The sequence below is a fragment of the Xenopus laevis genome, chromosome 2L (genome assembly GCF_017654675.1).
Source record: "Xenopus laevis strain J_2021 chromosome 2L, Xenopus_laevis_v10.1, whole genome shotgun sequence".
In the NCBI taxonomy this organism is placed as follows: domain Eukaryota; kingdom Metazoa; phylum Chordata; class Amphibia; order Anura; family Pipidae; genus Xenopus; species Xenopus laevis.
Window position 1 is genome coordinate 107,838,669 of NC_054373.1, and position 18,617 is coordinate 107,857,285.

General features: G+C 37.1%; 1 protein-coding gene across 1 annotated transcript; it reads right to left on the reverse strand.

Annotated features, from left to right (window-relative positions):
* Nucleotides 1–345: 345 nt before the first annotated feature.
* Nucleotides 346–17,979, reverse strand: wsb1.L (WD repeat and SOCS box containing 1 L homeolog). Its single transcript, XM_018244815.2, has 9 exons — nucleotides 17,772–17,979; nucleotides 14,386–14,554; nucleotides 13,270–13,538; nucleotides 10,593–10,724; nucleotides 8,699–8,799; nucleotides 4,923–5,095; nucleotides 3,690–3,803; nucleotides 3,021–3,128; nucleotides 346–1,400 (listed from the first exon to the last, which is right to left on the reverse strand). Exons 1-9 carry the CDS (start codon nucleotides 17,809–17,811, stop codon nucleotides 1,238–1,240), a joined length of 1,269 nt encoding a protein of 422 aa, XP_018100304.1. The 5' UTR covers nucleotides 17,812–17,979; the 3' UTR covers nucleotides 346–1,237.
* Between the last annotated feature and the right edge of the window lie 638 nt (nucleotides 17,980–18,617).

Genomic DNA, 18,617 nt, shown 5'->3' on the forward strand with positions numbered 1-18,617 from the left:
GGGGCAACCATTCAAAGCTGCAAAAGGAGAAAAGGCAGAGGATACACAGCAATAACAGATAAGCACTGTAGTATACAATGGGATTCTTCAGTGTCAGTTATCTACTGTGTAACCTGTGCTTGAATGGCAGCCCCCATGGCTACACAGCAGTTTCTTTATATAAACTATAGTTGTGTAAAACATTAATTTTACCATCACAGTGCAACAGTACATTATATTGGCATTCCTTTGAAATATTTAAATTTTTTGGCATTACTGTTCCTTTAGTAAGGTAGCATACACAGCTTTGAAGCATTCCAAGAAGAGAGAAAAGTGAAGAGTAAAGATTGAAAGAATTAAAACAACTTTTTATTATTTAAGAAAAAAAAGTTTATTTATAGACCTTTTGGCAAAATTCAACAAAAATATATGGTCAGCATTTTGTGCACTGCATACATTCGTTAAACCCGCAAGTGCAAAAAAAACAGCAGAAGGCAACAGCGAACACTGCTCATCTTTGGCAGCTAACCAAATTAGCCCTGGAAAAGATATTGCTGGGCCCAGACTTGCCTGAACACTGGTGCATTGCAATCTAAACAACCCACTTATCACTAACATCCACCATCTACCAAACTGTGCAATTCTCGGTTACCAAAGTTACATAATTCAAATGATTGGTAACAGGACTGGGGGTGGCAGGAAGTGAAGATTCTAAAGACAAAAAAAAAACTGGACCATAGCTCAATAGGATAGTCCATACAAGTTAACATACACCAAGGGCTAACGGATTCACTTTAGCTCTATATTAAACAAAAGGGGGGATTAAACACGAAGAGGGAGTGATTGTTGTTGATTGCACTTTCTTTGCAAATCCCAGTCCTCAGAATGCACTTGCCCTGTACTGCATATCGAAACATAAACCAGCACAGCATTTATCATGTTTGTTTTCAAAACACACAGACATTCTATAGAAGCTATATGTAAAAGGTCTACATATTTAAGCAATAAAATACATGTAGCAGCTTACATTTATATTTACAGTTTCACAGTCATACAAACAGTCTGTCCAATTGTCACATTGAGAATGTAAAACACTTCAGATTTAAAGCTCCAAGTGAATGGAAATGCATCAACATTTTTTTTTAAATACTGTACTTTAAATATTCAAAGGAAACTTGTAACATTTAAAGCATAAAGCTTGCAATGCATTCGGGATTGCTGCCGATGTTATCAAATGCAACGTTTTTGTCGCAGTTCCCTACATAATTTGGTATGTAAGATACTCCTTGATTTTTTGTGGTATAGGCAGCTTCTTGACTTCATTTGTAGTCATAACTCTTCTTATTGCCATGCGACACAAGTGCTGAAGACTGGAAACATACTTTGGAGTTGACCAGAAATATGCATTTCCATCCTGAGTTCTAAAAAAAATGTAATTGGTAAAAGTGAAACGATGTACAAAGAAAACAACATCTTCTGCATGTATCTGTTCATACTACGGAAAATAGTTTGCAAGAAACTCTTGTGATGAATAAAATTATGGATATATTTTTGAGCATTTTTATTATACACCTAACTGATGTGATATTTAGTGAAATACATATAGTCAAATACAAGAGTCCTCTGCACTCAACCCATTATCAATATATTTAAGACAGCAACATTTTGTGCATACTGCTACTATAAAATGCCTTACCCTTTAAACAAAACAGGGATTGTTTGTCCATATATTGTTGTAGCTCCCACCCTTCCCAGCTATAGTCAGGTGATCCCACTGGTGTCTAATAAAAGGGCAGCCAAGTATGGAGGTTTACTTTGAAAGCAGCTAGTAAGTTGCAGGTAAAACCTAGTCCCTTTGTAAAATGTATAATGAAGCAATAGAATTCTTAATGAATCAGATGTAAATTAAGCGTAGGACTGGCCAGATATGGGATGACTGACGTAGTTGGCCAGCTTAAATATATTGCAATATATGGACAAACAATCCCTGTTTTGTTTAAAGGGTAAGGCATTTTTTAGTAGCAGTAAGCACAAAATGTCGCTGTCTTAAATATATTGATAATGGGTTGAGTGCAGAGGACTCTTGTATTTGACTATATGTATTTTGTGGTCACAGCCTCATTGCACCCCCGCCTTATGGTTTTAAAAAATAGTGGTGAGCACAACTTTCCCTTGTTTGTGATATTTAGTGAACCATTGAATTGCTACTATGTTTGGGTACCTCCGCAAGCCTACGACCATACCTGAGGCATAGTAATAATGGGATGAGTGATATTTTAAACGCTGGCATTTTATCATTAATTTTAGTGTACCAGTACTGTGGAATTTGGTTTCTCTTTTTACTTTTAGATATTTGCTACTTTGCCCCTTAACTGGCAGACATTCTAGACCTAAGTAACTATTTTGGTGATTCACTCCTAAGTGTTTTGCCCGATTGACTACAATATAAAATGCAGCTGGACTATACATTCTCCTACTAGTGAATCTGAAGTTGCTAGTTAAAGGAACAACAACACCAAAACATGAGTAATGTTGCCCTGCACTGGTAAAACTGATTTGTTTGCTTCAGAAACACTACCAATGTTCATATAAACAAGCTGCTGAGTAGCAATGGTGGAAATTGAAAAAAGGCTATAGGCACAGGTTAAATAGTGGATAAGAGATAACGCCATTATGTTCTACAGAGCTTATTTGCTGTGTAACCTGAGCCTTTTCTCCTTTGAATAGCTGCCCCCATTGCTACACAGCAGCTCATTTATATAAACATTAGTAGTGTTTCTGAAGCAAACAGCAGTTTTACCAGTGCAGGACAACACTGCATTTATTACTTTAAAACACTATTTTTTTGATGTTACTGTTCCTTTAAAGAACAGTGGCCTCTTGAGTGTCAAACCCTTCTGCTCTTGACTTTTTATTAATTATTTAGCCCTTCAGACATTCCTCACTTGTATTTCCATTTGTATAAAAGGGGCAGACTACTACATCCAAATCTCTGCTGGTGGTCTCCCAGAAATTCAGGCCCATCTCAGATTTAAACTTACCCAGCAGCTAGAACACTGCCGTCAGTTGAAAAGGCACAGCAAAGACCTTTACTTAGAGGTGCAACTGCAACAGGATATGATCTATCAATTCTCCAGAACCTCACCAAACTACAGTAAAAAGATAAAAAGCAAGGTTAGCAAGAATTTTTAATATACAAAAATCATTCTGTTATTGGGCACTAGGTCTCAACTTCCCTGTGAGTTTACATTCTCTTTCTTTAATATACAGTAAAACATATTGACACAGGCAAATGATTTTATTAACACATCCTAAAAAAGATTTGCTGCCAACAATGTTCCCTCTAAGAAGCAAGTGCACAGTGATTCTGCTGCACACACAAACACAAAAAGCATTCATATTGTACTAATATCTAACAAACGGTAGCAAAAACAGATTGATCTGGTGTTTTTGTAATCAGTACATGATTAATGTTATTTTAAAGTATTTGAACAACACACTCTAAGGTGTCCACAACAGACAAATATGGTTGAAGAAGTACTGTTTATCTCCTATAATAGCCAATAAACAATACCAATAATGTAATGCATAAAGTAAAGCATTTCCCAAAGACAGATACCTCATAACTGAAAATATTTTGTTAACACTTCTGTTCAAGGGAAACCAAGTGGAAGGTAAGCTATTACAAGCCTATCTAGTTTCCCACTTACTTATCATCAGCAAGGCTTGCAACGTGTACGCCATCATGACTGAAAGAGACAGATTTCACCCAACGGCCATTATCTCCTCCTGCAAATATGGGTGTAGGTGGAGGGAATAAGTGCCTGAAATAAAACAAACCAATCAACTATTTAGGATTTTTATTATGGATAGCCCTTGCGCATATATATATTAATGTTTTACATCTGTAAAGAACTTATCGTCGCTTGTCTTAAACAACAATTATTTTTTTTACAAAGTGGCACACAGACACAAGGAACTGCAAATAAACAATGTCTAGTGTAGACATTCTCCTACACACAGACATAGAAAGGAACTCAACAGGTGTTGCCAAAAAGCACGAGTAAAAGGGTAGGACTTCAAGGTGTGCGTGGACCCGACATGTGGCAATGCGACTAAACGCATGCAGGTCCACGCGCACCATGAAGTCCTACCCTTAGGAGGAGAATGAGGTTCAAAACCAGACATACAATTGACAGCATGACATTAATTCCGTGTACAATTTTTTGAATATAGATAAACATTCTTACAAATTCAGAATGTGTATTAGAATAATATTTTTCAGCATGCTTGTTTGCAAATACATAAACTATATTTCCCTAAGCTTTTGCTAACCAGGTTATAATTGAGCAAATTCCCTAAGCGGCACAAATTTGCTAGCAACCGCTTCGCAACACTTCGCCAGGTGTAAATTCGCTAGGACCACGCTAATTCACTAAAATGCAAAGTTGCGTCCAGGGAGCAGAATGCGAAGTTGCGCTAGCATTACTTCGGCAAGCAAAGCGAAGTTGCGCTGGCGTTGGCTAATTTACATATGGCGGGAAGTGAAAGTTGAAGTAGGGGGAACCCAGGTACCAAAAAAAGTTTATAGTCTTTTGCAGGCTATCAACCTGAAAAAAGTAAAAGCCGCCAGTGTTATTGGGACAAGTCTGGCGAATTAAGTAACCTTCAGTAAAATCTGTATCTTAGTGAATTTGCGGGGTTACGTCTGTTCGCCAGAGTGAAAATTCGCCTGGCGTTAGAGTGCAAATCAACGCTAGCGCCTATCTTCTCTAATCGGCGAAGTTCCGAAATGACGTCACGCTGGCAAATTTTCGCTAGCGTTAGTCACTTCGCCCCTTAGGGAATCTGCCCCAATATCGGGTGACTAGAAAAGGTGGTAAAGAAATATACTTGTTTTGATTTACGGGGGGGAAAAAAATGGGAAAAACAAATCTACTCACCCAAATTCAAAAAGTATAGACCCAATATGGGGATCCCAGACATATACTCTGGTATCATGAGATGCAGTTGCCAACAAAGCTCCATCAGGGGAGAACTCGCAAGCAACCACATCATTGTAGTGCCCATCTAGCTTCCGGATCATGGTATATTTATCCATATCCCAAAGAAACACCTAAAAGGAAAAACAGAGCGGTTATAGACCATATAGTGATGGGCATGGGACATTAAATTAACTACTGTTATATTAAGGATCAGTTAGCAGATTATTTAACAATTACAGTCTATGCTCAGTGACATACCCAAATATATTAATAGGGCAATAATAAAAGCAAGCATGCAAAAAAATTAATTCAGATGCTGTTAAATGTTACTGCTATATACACAAGTTCTCTTAAATGCACAGTAAATAATAAATACAAAATGTTGGCTTGCTTTATACTATTTTAGTGAACAACAGGGTTGAGCAATAAACCCTTAGTTGTATAAAATAATATATAAAATGATTATATAAAGTATAATAAAGTTATCATTGTTACTCCAGTAGTACCCCCATTGAGAGAATAAGTTCCCTTGTTTACAATTGGCGAGTCACCAACTTGAGCCCAGGAAGAGAAACAGATACTGCAAGAAAAGAGAGAATTGACAGCCAAAAGAAGTCTTTTGGCAAACAAAATATACTAGCAGTTCATTATATAACACCTCAGTTTATGCGAGAAATGTGTCTCAATATGAATTTACAATGACACACTGAATCACATTTACAGAATTCACAGAATGCGCATAAGCGGAATACAAGCAAAATGCATAAATGTGATTTAGGATGTTTAGTAGAAGGAATTGCTATCTTACTAAATGCAAAACAACAACCTTGATACTTTCGGCAAGGGCTATATAGTCTATAGTTTCTAATTATAATATTCTTCCATTTTTATGGAAAATATTTAGCCAAGTGCTTTTATATAAAAACAAATAAAAACAAACAAATGAAAAAAAGAAAAGAAAGAAGAAGCAGAAAGTGGACATCAACCAGCACCTGCGTACGTACAGTACACCCTGCAGTCGTATGCAAGGTTACTTCGTCCTATGGCATTGGTCGTCCCCAGCCTGGTAGCCAGAGATGCCACTCTTTCTGCACAGCTAACACCACTGTGCGCCTTTGAATGGTGCCCATTTAACTCAATCACACCCATATTGCTGCCACCACCTGTGACAGGGAAAGCAAGAAGCTTATGGAAAACACACAGCCTACAATAGTACTGGTTAACAATCATGAGTGAAACTGCTACGTTGAAGAAAAATGTTGTAAAGTTATTATCAGTTTCATTCTATTGCCACAGTCCCTTGCATTACCAAGCTCCACCCCCACAAAAATATATAGGCTTAATAAGTTAAAACGGTGTTGCCAGTGCCTAGAATAAATGGGTTTCTAGGTTGCCAGTCAGCTATGAATTTTCACTGCAATTAATCTGCTCTATTTCCTTTAAAATATTTTGTTTTTATATACGATATTTGGTGCGTGTATGGTGGGAAAAAGAGCCGACAGATTTCATCAGATCGGTAGGCTCGTCGATCGGGCTGGATGGAAAATTTTGATCTGCATCCTTTGAAGGTACCTGAACATTGCCCATTGTTAGTGCTGAATCATCAGATACAAGTAGAATTCTATTGCTTCTATCTGTATATCGGACAATTCAGCTCTTCACGTGTGTTTTAAAACAAACAATCTTTCTTGGAAAGAAAGATCGTAATTGTTACATCTATGGCCACCTTTAGCCTGTATATCATAAAACGTATGGCATGTTCATATATCTAATAAGACAAGGGGATATCTTGCCCTTCATAAAGAAAATGAAAACAAAATGCAAATTTGAACTGACCATACACCTTTTTTACTCTAATAAATTCGAATATACTCACAACTCGAATGGGAGGTTATTTAAGTAAAAATGTGAACATCGAATAGTCCCGACCCGAAAATTCTAATTGAATTCTAATGTCAGGAAGGCAATTAACATATTCAAATGTCTCTGCCATTGATTGTAAATTAACTCGGTAGGTTTAAGGTGTCAAGTATTCTAATTAGAACAATTTCCATGGTCATGGTGTGATAAATCTCACATTCGAATTGAGGGTTAAAAATCAAAAACAATTTGAAAATTCAAATTTACTTGTCAGCCCTTAATAAATCTGCCCCATGAAGACCATCTGATCTGGCAAGGGCAATAAATGAGTGGATCTTTACCCATTTGCCACCCTTGGATCTTAATGCAGGCCTACAGAGACCCGAATCAAAGTTCAGACAATGTTCCTCACCCACAGATTTTGAAATATACAACATAATATATTGACCTCTAAACATGGGCCATAAGCTGCGGACTCTAAAGGGGTTGGGTCATCAGCTTTATTAGCCCTTGTAGTGCCAGCATTACTCTAGATGTTATTTTAGAACTGGAGGGTCTATATCGCTCACAAAGTTGGTGATAAAATGCTGCATTTTGAAGACGTTCCCCTGTGGAGACCAAACAATTTATGCACAAATTGTAAAGCCTAAAGAGGATTCCCTATGCACCCACAGTTTAACACCTAATTGGAATAACTCATCTTTTTTAAAACATGTGCACAAAGTATCATTTTGAAGTAAATTGCCTACGAGAAATTAGAGACGACAAGTGACCCTTTAAAGGAGAACTAAAGCTTAACTAAAAGAGTAGGCTAGAAATGTTTTACATTATGTTTTAGGCTTCTGTACCAGCCCAAGTCAACCACAGCCCTTTAGCAGGGAAGATCTGTGCCTTTCAAAGATGCCCCAGTAGCTCCCCATAACTACTGATATACCCAACCGGAATGCAGGCTCTATTAGCCCGCACCTTTGGTTGGGGATAAAATTTTTATCCAACAGGCGCCCTTTAAGGCAGGGCCTTGTCAAAGTGGAAGAAATGAAGGAGCAGTTTATTACAACTACAACTCCCACAGGCCACTGTGCTTTAAGCAGATTTGATGTTTCAAACAGGGCTGCTCCTGCCATGAGGCAAGGTGAGTTACTTATGGGCTTTAGCGGTCTTTCAAGATAGAGAAGTTGATCACACCACATAACTATTATGCATGTTGTATACAAGAATATATCTGTACTAGCCCTGTAGCATCATGCCCATCATTCCCCTAATTTAATTGTTCTTGAGTAATGGAATGAGCAATTAACTTGGTTTTAGTTTATTAAGCCTATAATAATTTTGCGACACATTGTCTTAGGTATAATCGTTTCAAATCTACTCAATCAACATGTAACTTTAGCTCAAGTAGCATCTAACAGGTGCAGCACCTGCACTGCTTTCAGTCTGTTCTTGTTACGTATTTCAAATATAATCTTATTATAATGTGGAATACAGATGGGATCAGTCAGTAAATAAAGAAAATGTGCATTTTTTAGAACCGTTACCTAAACACTAAAATATTGTATGTCTTTGAACACACTAGCATACAGACTGAGCAAAGCATACGGCGATAAGACCGAAAAAAAATGGATATTAATTCTGTGCCCACCAAAATAATGTCTGCAAATGGGACAAGCTTGCCAAAAGCAGTGCAAGTTATTAGAAGAACTGAAATTATAAAAGGCATCATTTTAACAAGTCCTGTCATGCATTTTATTTCTAATAATGCAAGGGGCTATAATGCTAAGGACACTGAGCAAAAGCTTCGATTAAATGATTGCAATGCTTATTTCCAATGATTCTGCATGACAAATACAAACAGAATAAGGAACTTTGACACCTACAGCTTTTCCAGCTCCGACAGAGCACACCATGGAGGAATCGGGAGAGAATGCGCAGCAGTAAACCCAGTTTTGGTGGCCCCTTAAGACTTTCATCATGTTTCCTTTAAAACACAAAGCAAAGATCAATTATAGTTACATTAGTATATATTTGAGAGGCATTTTATTTACTGTACTTACTGTAATCCCATAACAGCATGTACATGCTTTAATTGGTACTGGACAAATAGCAAAATCACTAGACCAAACTTAGGAGGCCACAGTTCTTTTTCTGGGCCAGAAATGTTGTCTTGGTTCTGGACGCAGGTTGTAAGATCTCTGGAACTAAAGGAGGCAGTATGCAGCAAACACCACATGGTCACACAGGTTCCAAACAGGCTGACACTCTATGAGTTTGTCAGAGCCCATGCACAATATTGCTGCCTTTCTATTCTTCCGCTCGAGAGAAAACCAGCAGAAAATACTAACGCACCATGCACTAGCAGTACATTTAACCCTGCCCAGGTAACTAGGTTACCGTACATCCAATGAAAAACGTTTTTTAGTATGTGCATGGCTAGGTTTAGATATTTAATGCACAGAACAAGAATTTGTTGTGTATATCTTTTAACTAATGATGCTTGAAAGTTTTGGTGGATTGTTGGAACACAGAGTATTTCTTTAAAACATGATATAGTAAAGTGCCATCTACACAAAGGATATGTTTTGACAACCCTGCTTTTTTGTGACATCAGAACCAAATCACTTTAGCAGTTTTGATGCTTTCCAGCTTTCAAATGGGCTGACCCCATCTAAAAACAAATTCTCTGTTAGTACTACTTTATATTACTCAGGTGGTCTCCTATTTATAGTCCAGTCTCTTATTCATATCAATTGCTATGGCAACCAGACTGCTAAAATTGCAAACTGGAGAGGTGCTGAATAAAAAGCTAAATAACTCAAAAACCATAAATACCATAAAAAAAAAAAAAAAAAAGGAAACTAACTGCAAATTGTCTCAGAACATCCCTCTCTACTAAAAGTTAACTAAAGGGTGAACAACGCCTTTAAGAATAATAAGCTGATGTAATTTTAATGCAGAAGATCATAAATACCATCTCAACTCTGAACATTTTTAGCAGAGTTGCACCTGATTCACCAAAGCAAACAGTTTGCATTTTGATGCATTGGACACCAACTGTGCCAAGTACAACTCACCATCACTGCCACAATTATGTCTGATTAAAAAAAGACAAAAAACCATGGCGAATAGTGCCTGACATTGCATACTGCACGTGTTAATAAATTAACCTTATCTACTTTTCTAGGTTGAGACTGCACCAATTAATAAAGAAAGATGGCAAAGTAATAGCATCACAAGAGTTTATAGGAAGAAAACAGGTGATTCTCCATTTAGGGCTAAAGACTTTGGTACGGTATGTGATCCAAACTTAAGGGTAAGGGCACACGAGCAGATTTGTGAAGTTTAGTTGCGAAGGCGACAAATTGCATCTTCTTCGGGGAGGCAATCTGCCTGATTTGCCTTCCCGATGGCTATAATGAGAGTTTGCCAGAGGGATGGCGCTCGCGGTGCTTCGTTTAAGTTGCCTCACGAGGAAACATCGGATGACTTCGGAAAACAAATCGCCGCGAGTGCCATCTTGCTGGGATTTCTCATTGTAGCCGGCGGGAAAGTAGGGGAAGGCAGATCGGAGAGATTGTCGTCCTGAAGAAGAGGCGATTTGTCGCCTGGGCGACTAATCTCCCCAAATCTGCCTGTGTGCCATTACCCTAAAAGAAACATACTCAAATGACTTGAAATGGTGCAAATACAGTTGGCAGATGACATTTTGATTACTTGTGTGTAGATTTTCTTTGTTCCTTTTATATGCAGATACTGGTAATCCTAAAAACATACCATCATCCTTAAGGTCCCAGACCCTGAGAGTTTTGTCTCTTGAAGCAGAAACAAGAATAAGGCTTCCATCTGGAGCAAAAGTCAAGTCTCTGACAACTTCAGTATGATCCATTAAATTAAGGAGGAGCTTTCCTACAGAAAATAACAATTTATAAATAATTTTATAAATGTATTATCACTCCATTTACAGGCACCATAGTCTGAAAACCAGAGAACAGTAAATGAACAGTAATGCAAAAATTGTTTAAATATACAAATAAGTGATTAGCATATCATGTATTGTTGCCTGCACTGAAACAAGTAGTGCGTTTGCATCAAAGACTACTATAGCTTATATAACCAAGGCTGCTGTGTAGCCATGGGGTAGCTTTGTAAATTGAAATAAGGCTAAATGGCACAGATGATATGGCGGATAACAAGTTAAGTTCTGTAAAACACTATTGTATTAGGTAACCTGTGCCTTTTTTTTTTTTTCCAGCTTCAATGCCTCCCCCATGGTTAGACCACAGTATGTAAATAACTAAGCTCCCTCTGAACATTAATCTGTGCTTTAGTTGTAAACATATATTAGATAAAGTGAAAGAAGCAGTCTAACCACAACCTTCCAGTTTATTCAGCAACAATTAAAAGTGAGAGGCATAAAACTAGATATTTAGTAGGCAGCAGAAAGCAAACTGTTGAATATTGCATTGGGCTCAATAGGTCAAAAATACTTTGAAAATCATAGGAAACTGTCAATTGCGGCTTCTATTGACTAGAATGAGAAATGACAAAGTAGGATAGTTTAAGGTGTTTCCCATGACAGCCAATCACAGTCACAGCCACAGGTTAGTTACATTATTTGCCTTTGGATGCCATTGGGTTATCAGGCCGATTAGTTTGCAAACATGCAGTACAGAAGTTTATCAAGAAACTTTTATAAGCCATGTAACTGAACAGCAAACATACAGCTCAAACATTTGCGTACACTATTGTATAAGTCGGGTACACAGAGCATAGTTAAGAAAAGGCATAGTCAGCTAGTATACAAGAGAACAAATCATCCAATGTAGATGTAGAGAGGGGGAAAAAAATATATATATATATATATATATATATATATATATATATATATATATATATATATATATATATATATATATATATATATATATATATATATATATAAATAAAATACACAAAAGCCATGAATATCCTGTAAATTATATCCTTATAAACGGTGAGTTCTGATGTCATTTCTGTCACATGACTCACTGAAATTTGTGTATTATAATAAATAAAGTACCCCCAGTTGTAAAATATGAGGATATTAGAAGTTACCTCGGAGTTCCATGACCTGTATAAAAACACTCGGCCTTCGGCCTCGTGTTTTTATATAGTCATGAAACTCCACGCTAACTTATAATATCCTTATATTTTACAAGAGGGGCTACTTTATTCACTATATATTCTCCAAAAAAGAACCAGCAACACCGGGATATTTTCAAAATCAAATAAGTGTGTATTTAGTGAAGCATGTCTTATATACATATATACACATACACACACTAGTGAGAAATGCTGTAGGACACAGAGAAAACATATCTGCCCTTATAACTTGGCCAGCACTACATACCACCAACTAAAAGATGCAACCTTTGTACTTACAACAGACACATGAACAAGCAAGTCAAAATTTACCATGTGTTTTTAAAGTGATACAGACATAGTACTATGAATAATAGGAATAGTGTCCATATCACTACAAAGGAAAACCCCAGGTAGATTTCAGTACTATTGAGATTTTTAGTCCAACCTGAATGAAGATTATACCACCACCACCGCTCAGCATAACGGACAGGTTCCTTGGTAGTGGTATGGACATGATTCCTGATATTTAGAAGAAAGGGACAATTTTATAGGAGGGATTGGCATGTCTATGTGCAATGCCAGCCCATGGGCTAAAATGCTCTAAACCTATGAAGGATCAGCCAGAATATGGCAACCTTAACCGACCAAAATAGGTAGATATGTCAGTCAGACCAAGTAATTTACCACTGATTACAGCAATTAACACCGACTAGCCAATGATTTACAGATCCCCCTTCAAGGAAATGCAGCATCATGTGTCTGCACTCTATAATATATTGAATAATATTTATATACACATCTAATAAATCTAAATTTGTGCACTACAATACCTTAAAGTGTGCATCCAAACAAAATTAAAGGTAGCAATGTCACTGCCACCTACCATTTAAAGGACCAGTAACATCAAAAAGTGTAATTTTTCTTCTTTACATTTCTGTCCATCTAGCATATATATGTAAACTGTTTTATACAAGAAAACATTTTAGTGTATAGACCTTGTTTATCTTGTAAGATAAGATGTGTAAGAACAAAATACATTGTGCTCTACACAACTAATGTTTTACCTGCTGTGTAAACATAGCCTTTGTTTGCCCTATTTATCATGAATTACTGCCCCGAGGCTACACAGTTGCTTATTTATATGAACTACATTCGGGTTTCTGAAGCAAATAATTTTTTTTATTTACACACACAAATTTTTTTGGTGTTACATTTAACAAATTGTATTAATATAGAATGGGAAGAAGGGGGGGGGACTACAATAAATCAAGTCTTAAAATAACAGGCTTCTGCACCATAACATGACCTAAAAAAAAAATCGTTGTACCTGTGTAAACATCCCAAATTTTTATGCGCCCATTGCTCAACCCTGTTGCAAGGAGAAGTTGATCTTGACCAAACTTGAAGCGGTGCCATTCTATATTCACGCATCGGCTTTGTTTTTCTGGTACAGAGGATCCAAATGCAAGGCTCCAGACAATATCTCCACAGTCTATAGTGTGCTCAATTGGCTTGTTTTTCTGACCAAGATCACTGTTCTGCCTGGATAATTTTCCATTTGTTAGATTAACACCATCCTTTGTGCTGCACGCAGTGCTGAAAATTTAAACAAATATCACAATGTTTGATACAGTTTTGAAGATAGCAAAATGGCACCTCTTACACACAAATGCATATGCTGAAACATTTTTTTTAATGGTTGACAAAAAAAATTTGGCAGAATGCAGTATAAAGCTGGTCACATACTAGTATGGTTTGGCCAGTTTCAGTCGAATTGCCCAATAACACTTCATGAGTGTTTTGGCATCAGCCTGGTATACACTGAATTGTCAAGGGAGTATCAACCTGGAGGTAACATGGACAATATCCCACTCATGCTTTTGGCTGTAGCTTTTGCAAAGTGGAAACGGTTCAGTGACCACTTCCGAGTGGAAAAAAGATTGTGAATGTTCCAGTTTGCACCAGTGTGCAGTGTATGTAATAAAACTTCTTACTGAAAAAATAGTTTGCTTCAAATAGATTAAGCCATCTGCAAGCATGCCTTAAAAGTGTGTCATTGATATTTGCAATGCAATAACAGTCTAATGAAATACATAACACAGCAAAATGCGAATTAGAATTCATTTTTTTTCCGCTTGAGACTTTACTGACATTTCCACCTTTGAAATTTAAACCAGTGTGCATGGGTAAAATGTAATGGAGAGGGTCATATGAGAGAAAGTAAGAAATAAAGAGCCATCTGATTTATGTACTTCTACCAGTCAGGTGTCTTGTGACCTAGCTTCTCAGTCCCACATGACTCACATATTTACATGCACCATAAATCATTCTACTCTCTTTGAATTAAATACGCAACTACATCTGAAAGTGAACTTTCAGACTTGTATTCTATGGATCTTTATGCATTTCAGCAGATGATTTTACAAGTAAAAACTTTACTTACAAATTCTTAAGGCAACGAGACCAGGGCACCAGTTTCACAATACGATGACCTTGCGACCAAGCAAAATAGGAACCATCAGGAGCAAAAGCCACTGTCCAGTTTTCACGGCCATATTTTTGTTCAAACGGAGAAGTCGGCGTTATGAGTTCCCCAATGGTCCGTGATCTTGCTGATATAAAAAAGTATTTTTTGCAAAATTTAGTGTCAATGAAACAAACACAAAATAACATTTAGATTACTTGTCAAATATTTATCGAAATATATTCCCTTTTGCAATTATTTACCATCACAAGAATACTGAAAATATGTCTTAGAATATCTAATGAACTGGAATCTGCTGCCCAATTCAACACACTGCATTTTGTGACGAAATGGACATGTGTTATATGCATTTTAATAAACTACCCAACCTCTATTAATGCTTAAAATGTATGCATAGCATTAAGATGTTCCACTAGATTTACAGTTTTAGGACACAAACAAAAAAAAAAACTGCAGTAACTGTATGGGGCAGGGCACACATACATATTCATGGAGATTAGTCGCCAGTGACAAATCTCCTTTTTTTCGGTGCAACTAATCTCCCCAACCTGCCTCCCCTGCTAAAATGTAAATCACTGGCGGGATGGCACTCAAAACTTAAGTTTTCTTAAGTCGTCCAAAGTTGCCTCACGAGGAAAAATTACACTTCAATATTAGAAAAACTGTGACACATAGAAAATAGAAAGTCATTAGAAAAAGTCGTTATTTCTGGGGATCTATCTGAAACCAACTAGTTGTTTGAAGGTGAACCAACCCATTTAATATACAAGATGTTTTAGATTTTCTCATTGCTTTTGATTTATGTAGTTTAGATTTGATTTTGTTTTAGAATTACCAAAGGATATGGTTTATATTTTTGAGCTGTCAGTGATAAAATTAAAGATTTTTAAAGTAATCAACAGATAATATACTGTTGCTCTCCACTGGTAAAAGCTGTGTGTTTGCTTCAGAAAGACTACTATAGTTTATATTAATAAGCTGCTGTGTAGCCATGGCAGAAGCCATTCAAGCTGGAAAAAAGGAGGAAAGGCACAGAATACATATTAGATAAACCCAGTCCAATAGAATGGTGTTTTATCTATTTTCTGCTATGTAACCTATGCATTTTCTCCTTTTTTTCCCCAGCAGCTTGAATGGATGCCCCCATGGCTACACAGCAGCTTGTTTATATAAACTATAGTGGTCTTTCTAAAGCAAAAATACAGCTTTTACCAGTGCAATTACTTTGATACACTTTCAGTTTTGGATTTTCAATGCCCTGTATTAAAGGGGTTGTTCACCTTCCAAACACTTTTTTTTCAGATTGCTCCCGAGAAATAAAGACTTTTTTCAAATACTTTCCATTATTTATTTTTTACCGTTTTTTTTTTTTTCAAAATCTAAGTTTAGTTTAGTTTTCCTGTTTCTGGTGTTTAAGTCTAGCAGTTTAGCAATTCAGGCGCACTCTAAATTGTTACAATTTTGCAACATTTAGTTGATATATTTCTCAGCAACATCTCTGGAATATTAGCAACTATTGTATCAATTCTAGCTGCCTGTAACGAAACTCAGGGACTCTGATTAGCAGGGACAAAGATAAGAAATGTATCAACTAAATGTATATTAATTTAGAACAGTTAACAGGGTTGGCAACTCCCCCTCACAGAGCTGCTTTAGAAACTGAAAAATGACATTTTACACTTCAGTATTAGAAAAACAGTGACACATAGAAAATAGAAAGTAAATGGAAATAGTCGCTATTTCTGGTGAACTATCTGTAAACAAGTAGTTGTTTGAAGGTGAACAACCGCTTTAAAGAACCAGTAACACCAAAAAATTAAAGTGTTTTAAAGTAATGAAAATAATGTAATGTTGCCCTGCACTGGTAAAACTGATGTGTTCGCTTCAGAAACACTACTATAGTTCATATAAACAAGCTGCTGAGTAGCAATGGCGGAAATTAAAAAAAGGCTATATGGCACAGGATAAGTAATGGATAAAGATGACTATGTTCTACAGAGCTTATCTGATATCTGTTGTGTAACCTGAGCCTTTCTACTTTGAATGGCTGCCCCCATTGCTACACAGCAGCTTATTTATATAAATAATAGTAGTGTTTCTGAAGCACACACGCCAGTTTTACCAGTGCAGGGCAACACTGCAGTATATTTTTATTACTTTAAAACTATTTCATTTTTTGATGTTACTGGTCCTTTAATAGCAAACTGGCAAACATTTTACATCCATACATATGGCAAATGGTGGCCCTAACAAGGATCACTACCATGAGAGTGTAAGCTCTAGTGAACTTAACACCAGGAAAGGTCAATATCTCTAAGTAACCTGTATGTTTTATGTATAAACATGACCAACTGTAAAGCAATGAGGAATATGCACTACAATACTACACTCGCATAGACGTGTGTACTAAACAATACAGTTTTAAATTTATGTTTATATATACATACATACACACAGGACTAATGTTTGGAAAATTACTGCAAAGAAAATGATGTTCCATTTCCAACAAACACAACATTGGCAGAAGCTTATTTCATTGGATTGCGCGGAGAGGGTGGTGCTGTGGGATGGGTGTGCATGCCATAGTGTGCGTGTCATATGGGGGATGGGGGATGGGAGAAAAGGGGGTGGGCCGGGGGAAGGGAACAAATTAAGTGGTCTGGTTGGACGAGTGTCAAGCAGCAGACATGGGTGAAATGAATTCCACACACATACAAGAGGGGGGAGGGGAGAACTGATGAAATGTGCAGACATGAGAAACACAACACATGCAATGGCAGCCGCAAGGCTGAATTTATAACATTTCTGCAATACAGTTTAGTCTTAAACTAAAGAATAAACACAACACAGATGGGTTCACTCCACATAATTGAACTAGATCATAAATATAAATAAGGATAGCCCAGCCTGCAATAGCTGACAAACTGCTATTTATGATCTTGAGTCAAAACAGTCCTCTGCTACAGAAATGCATACGATATACATACTGTATGCACAATCCCTTTATAGAGATTCAAAATAGGTTATTGTTTCGGGTTTCTGTGCTGTGACAATTGTATAGATGACACGAGGTTTTGCGCATAAGCATCCCAGCCATATACGTATATATGTGGATTATCAAACCCATTAAAAATAATGAGGGACGAGTTTTCAAGTGCACTAGTTGTATGTATAGTATTGTGGTACAGGCAACACTGGCACATGTCCCACGTTATCTACAACCCTTCCTAGAACACACAAACTGTGTGCCCTACTGTATTTGGCACACTGAGACAATAATGAATGGGATTCGCTACATTTACTACAGTCCCCCACTCACTGTAACGCAGCGCATAATTACTTACCTATTTCATTTTCGTTTACAAAGTCGGGAAAGCTTGCCATCTAAATAGAAACCAGACGTCAAGTGTAGAAGGTCTCACGCGAACTATGGCTAATGGGGGAGTTCAAAATATGCGCTAAATCCCAGTTACAAAGAACAACGCTGTACAATAAGCAAGCTTCCTTCCCACCACGCTAGCACATATGCAACTGAGCTCAAAATGGCTGGCACAGTCAGGAAAACCAGGGGAATGGGGAGGGCCGCTTACGTCAACGGAGACTGGGTGTCGGCTGCTCTCTGGGGAACCTGGAATGATAGCGGCCATCTTGGAAACGGGCACCGCATAGCGTTATAGTGATGATGATATACAATCATAGTTAATGCTCAAATAAGTATGTTGCTATACATTAATATCTATGTGACGTGCTTTAAATAGGGCAATAAATGTGAGTGCATGCAGCTCTCACGCTGAGCTGTTCCCAACACGTTCACCCAACAAATTAGTCGTGTGTTGAACTGGAATATGGGAGGTCACTGGCAGAGCTCTGAGGAAAGAGCAATACAAAGAATAACATTTCTGTAAGCCTATGTGGCAACAGAACTTCTTAAAGCAGTTTCCAATCCAACTTTTTTTTTAATAAGGAAAGAAAAAGTTATTATCAATACTATTTAGCTGGTGAGAAGTTAAGCAGCAGGTCAGTTCTTCTTCAGTCAAAGTTGGAACCATAAATAGCCATATACCATTTTTAACAGCTACACCACGCAGAAATGTAAAAAACGACTGTTTATATGCAAGAAAATATAGGACATATTTAGTAAAAATCAGAGACAAACATCCCCAATGATGTTGCCAACCAATGAGATCTTT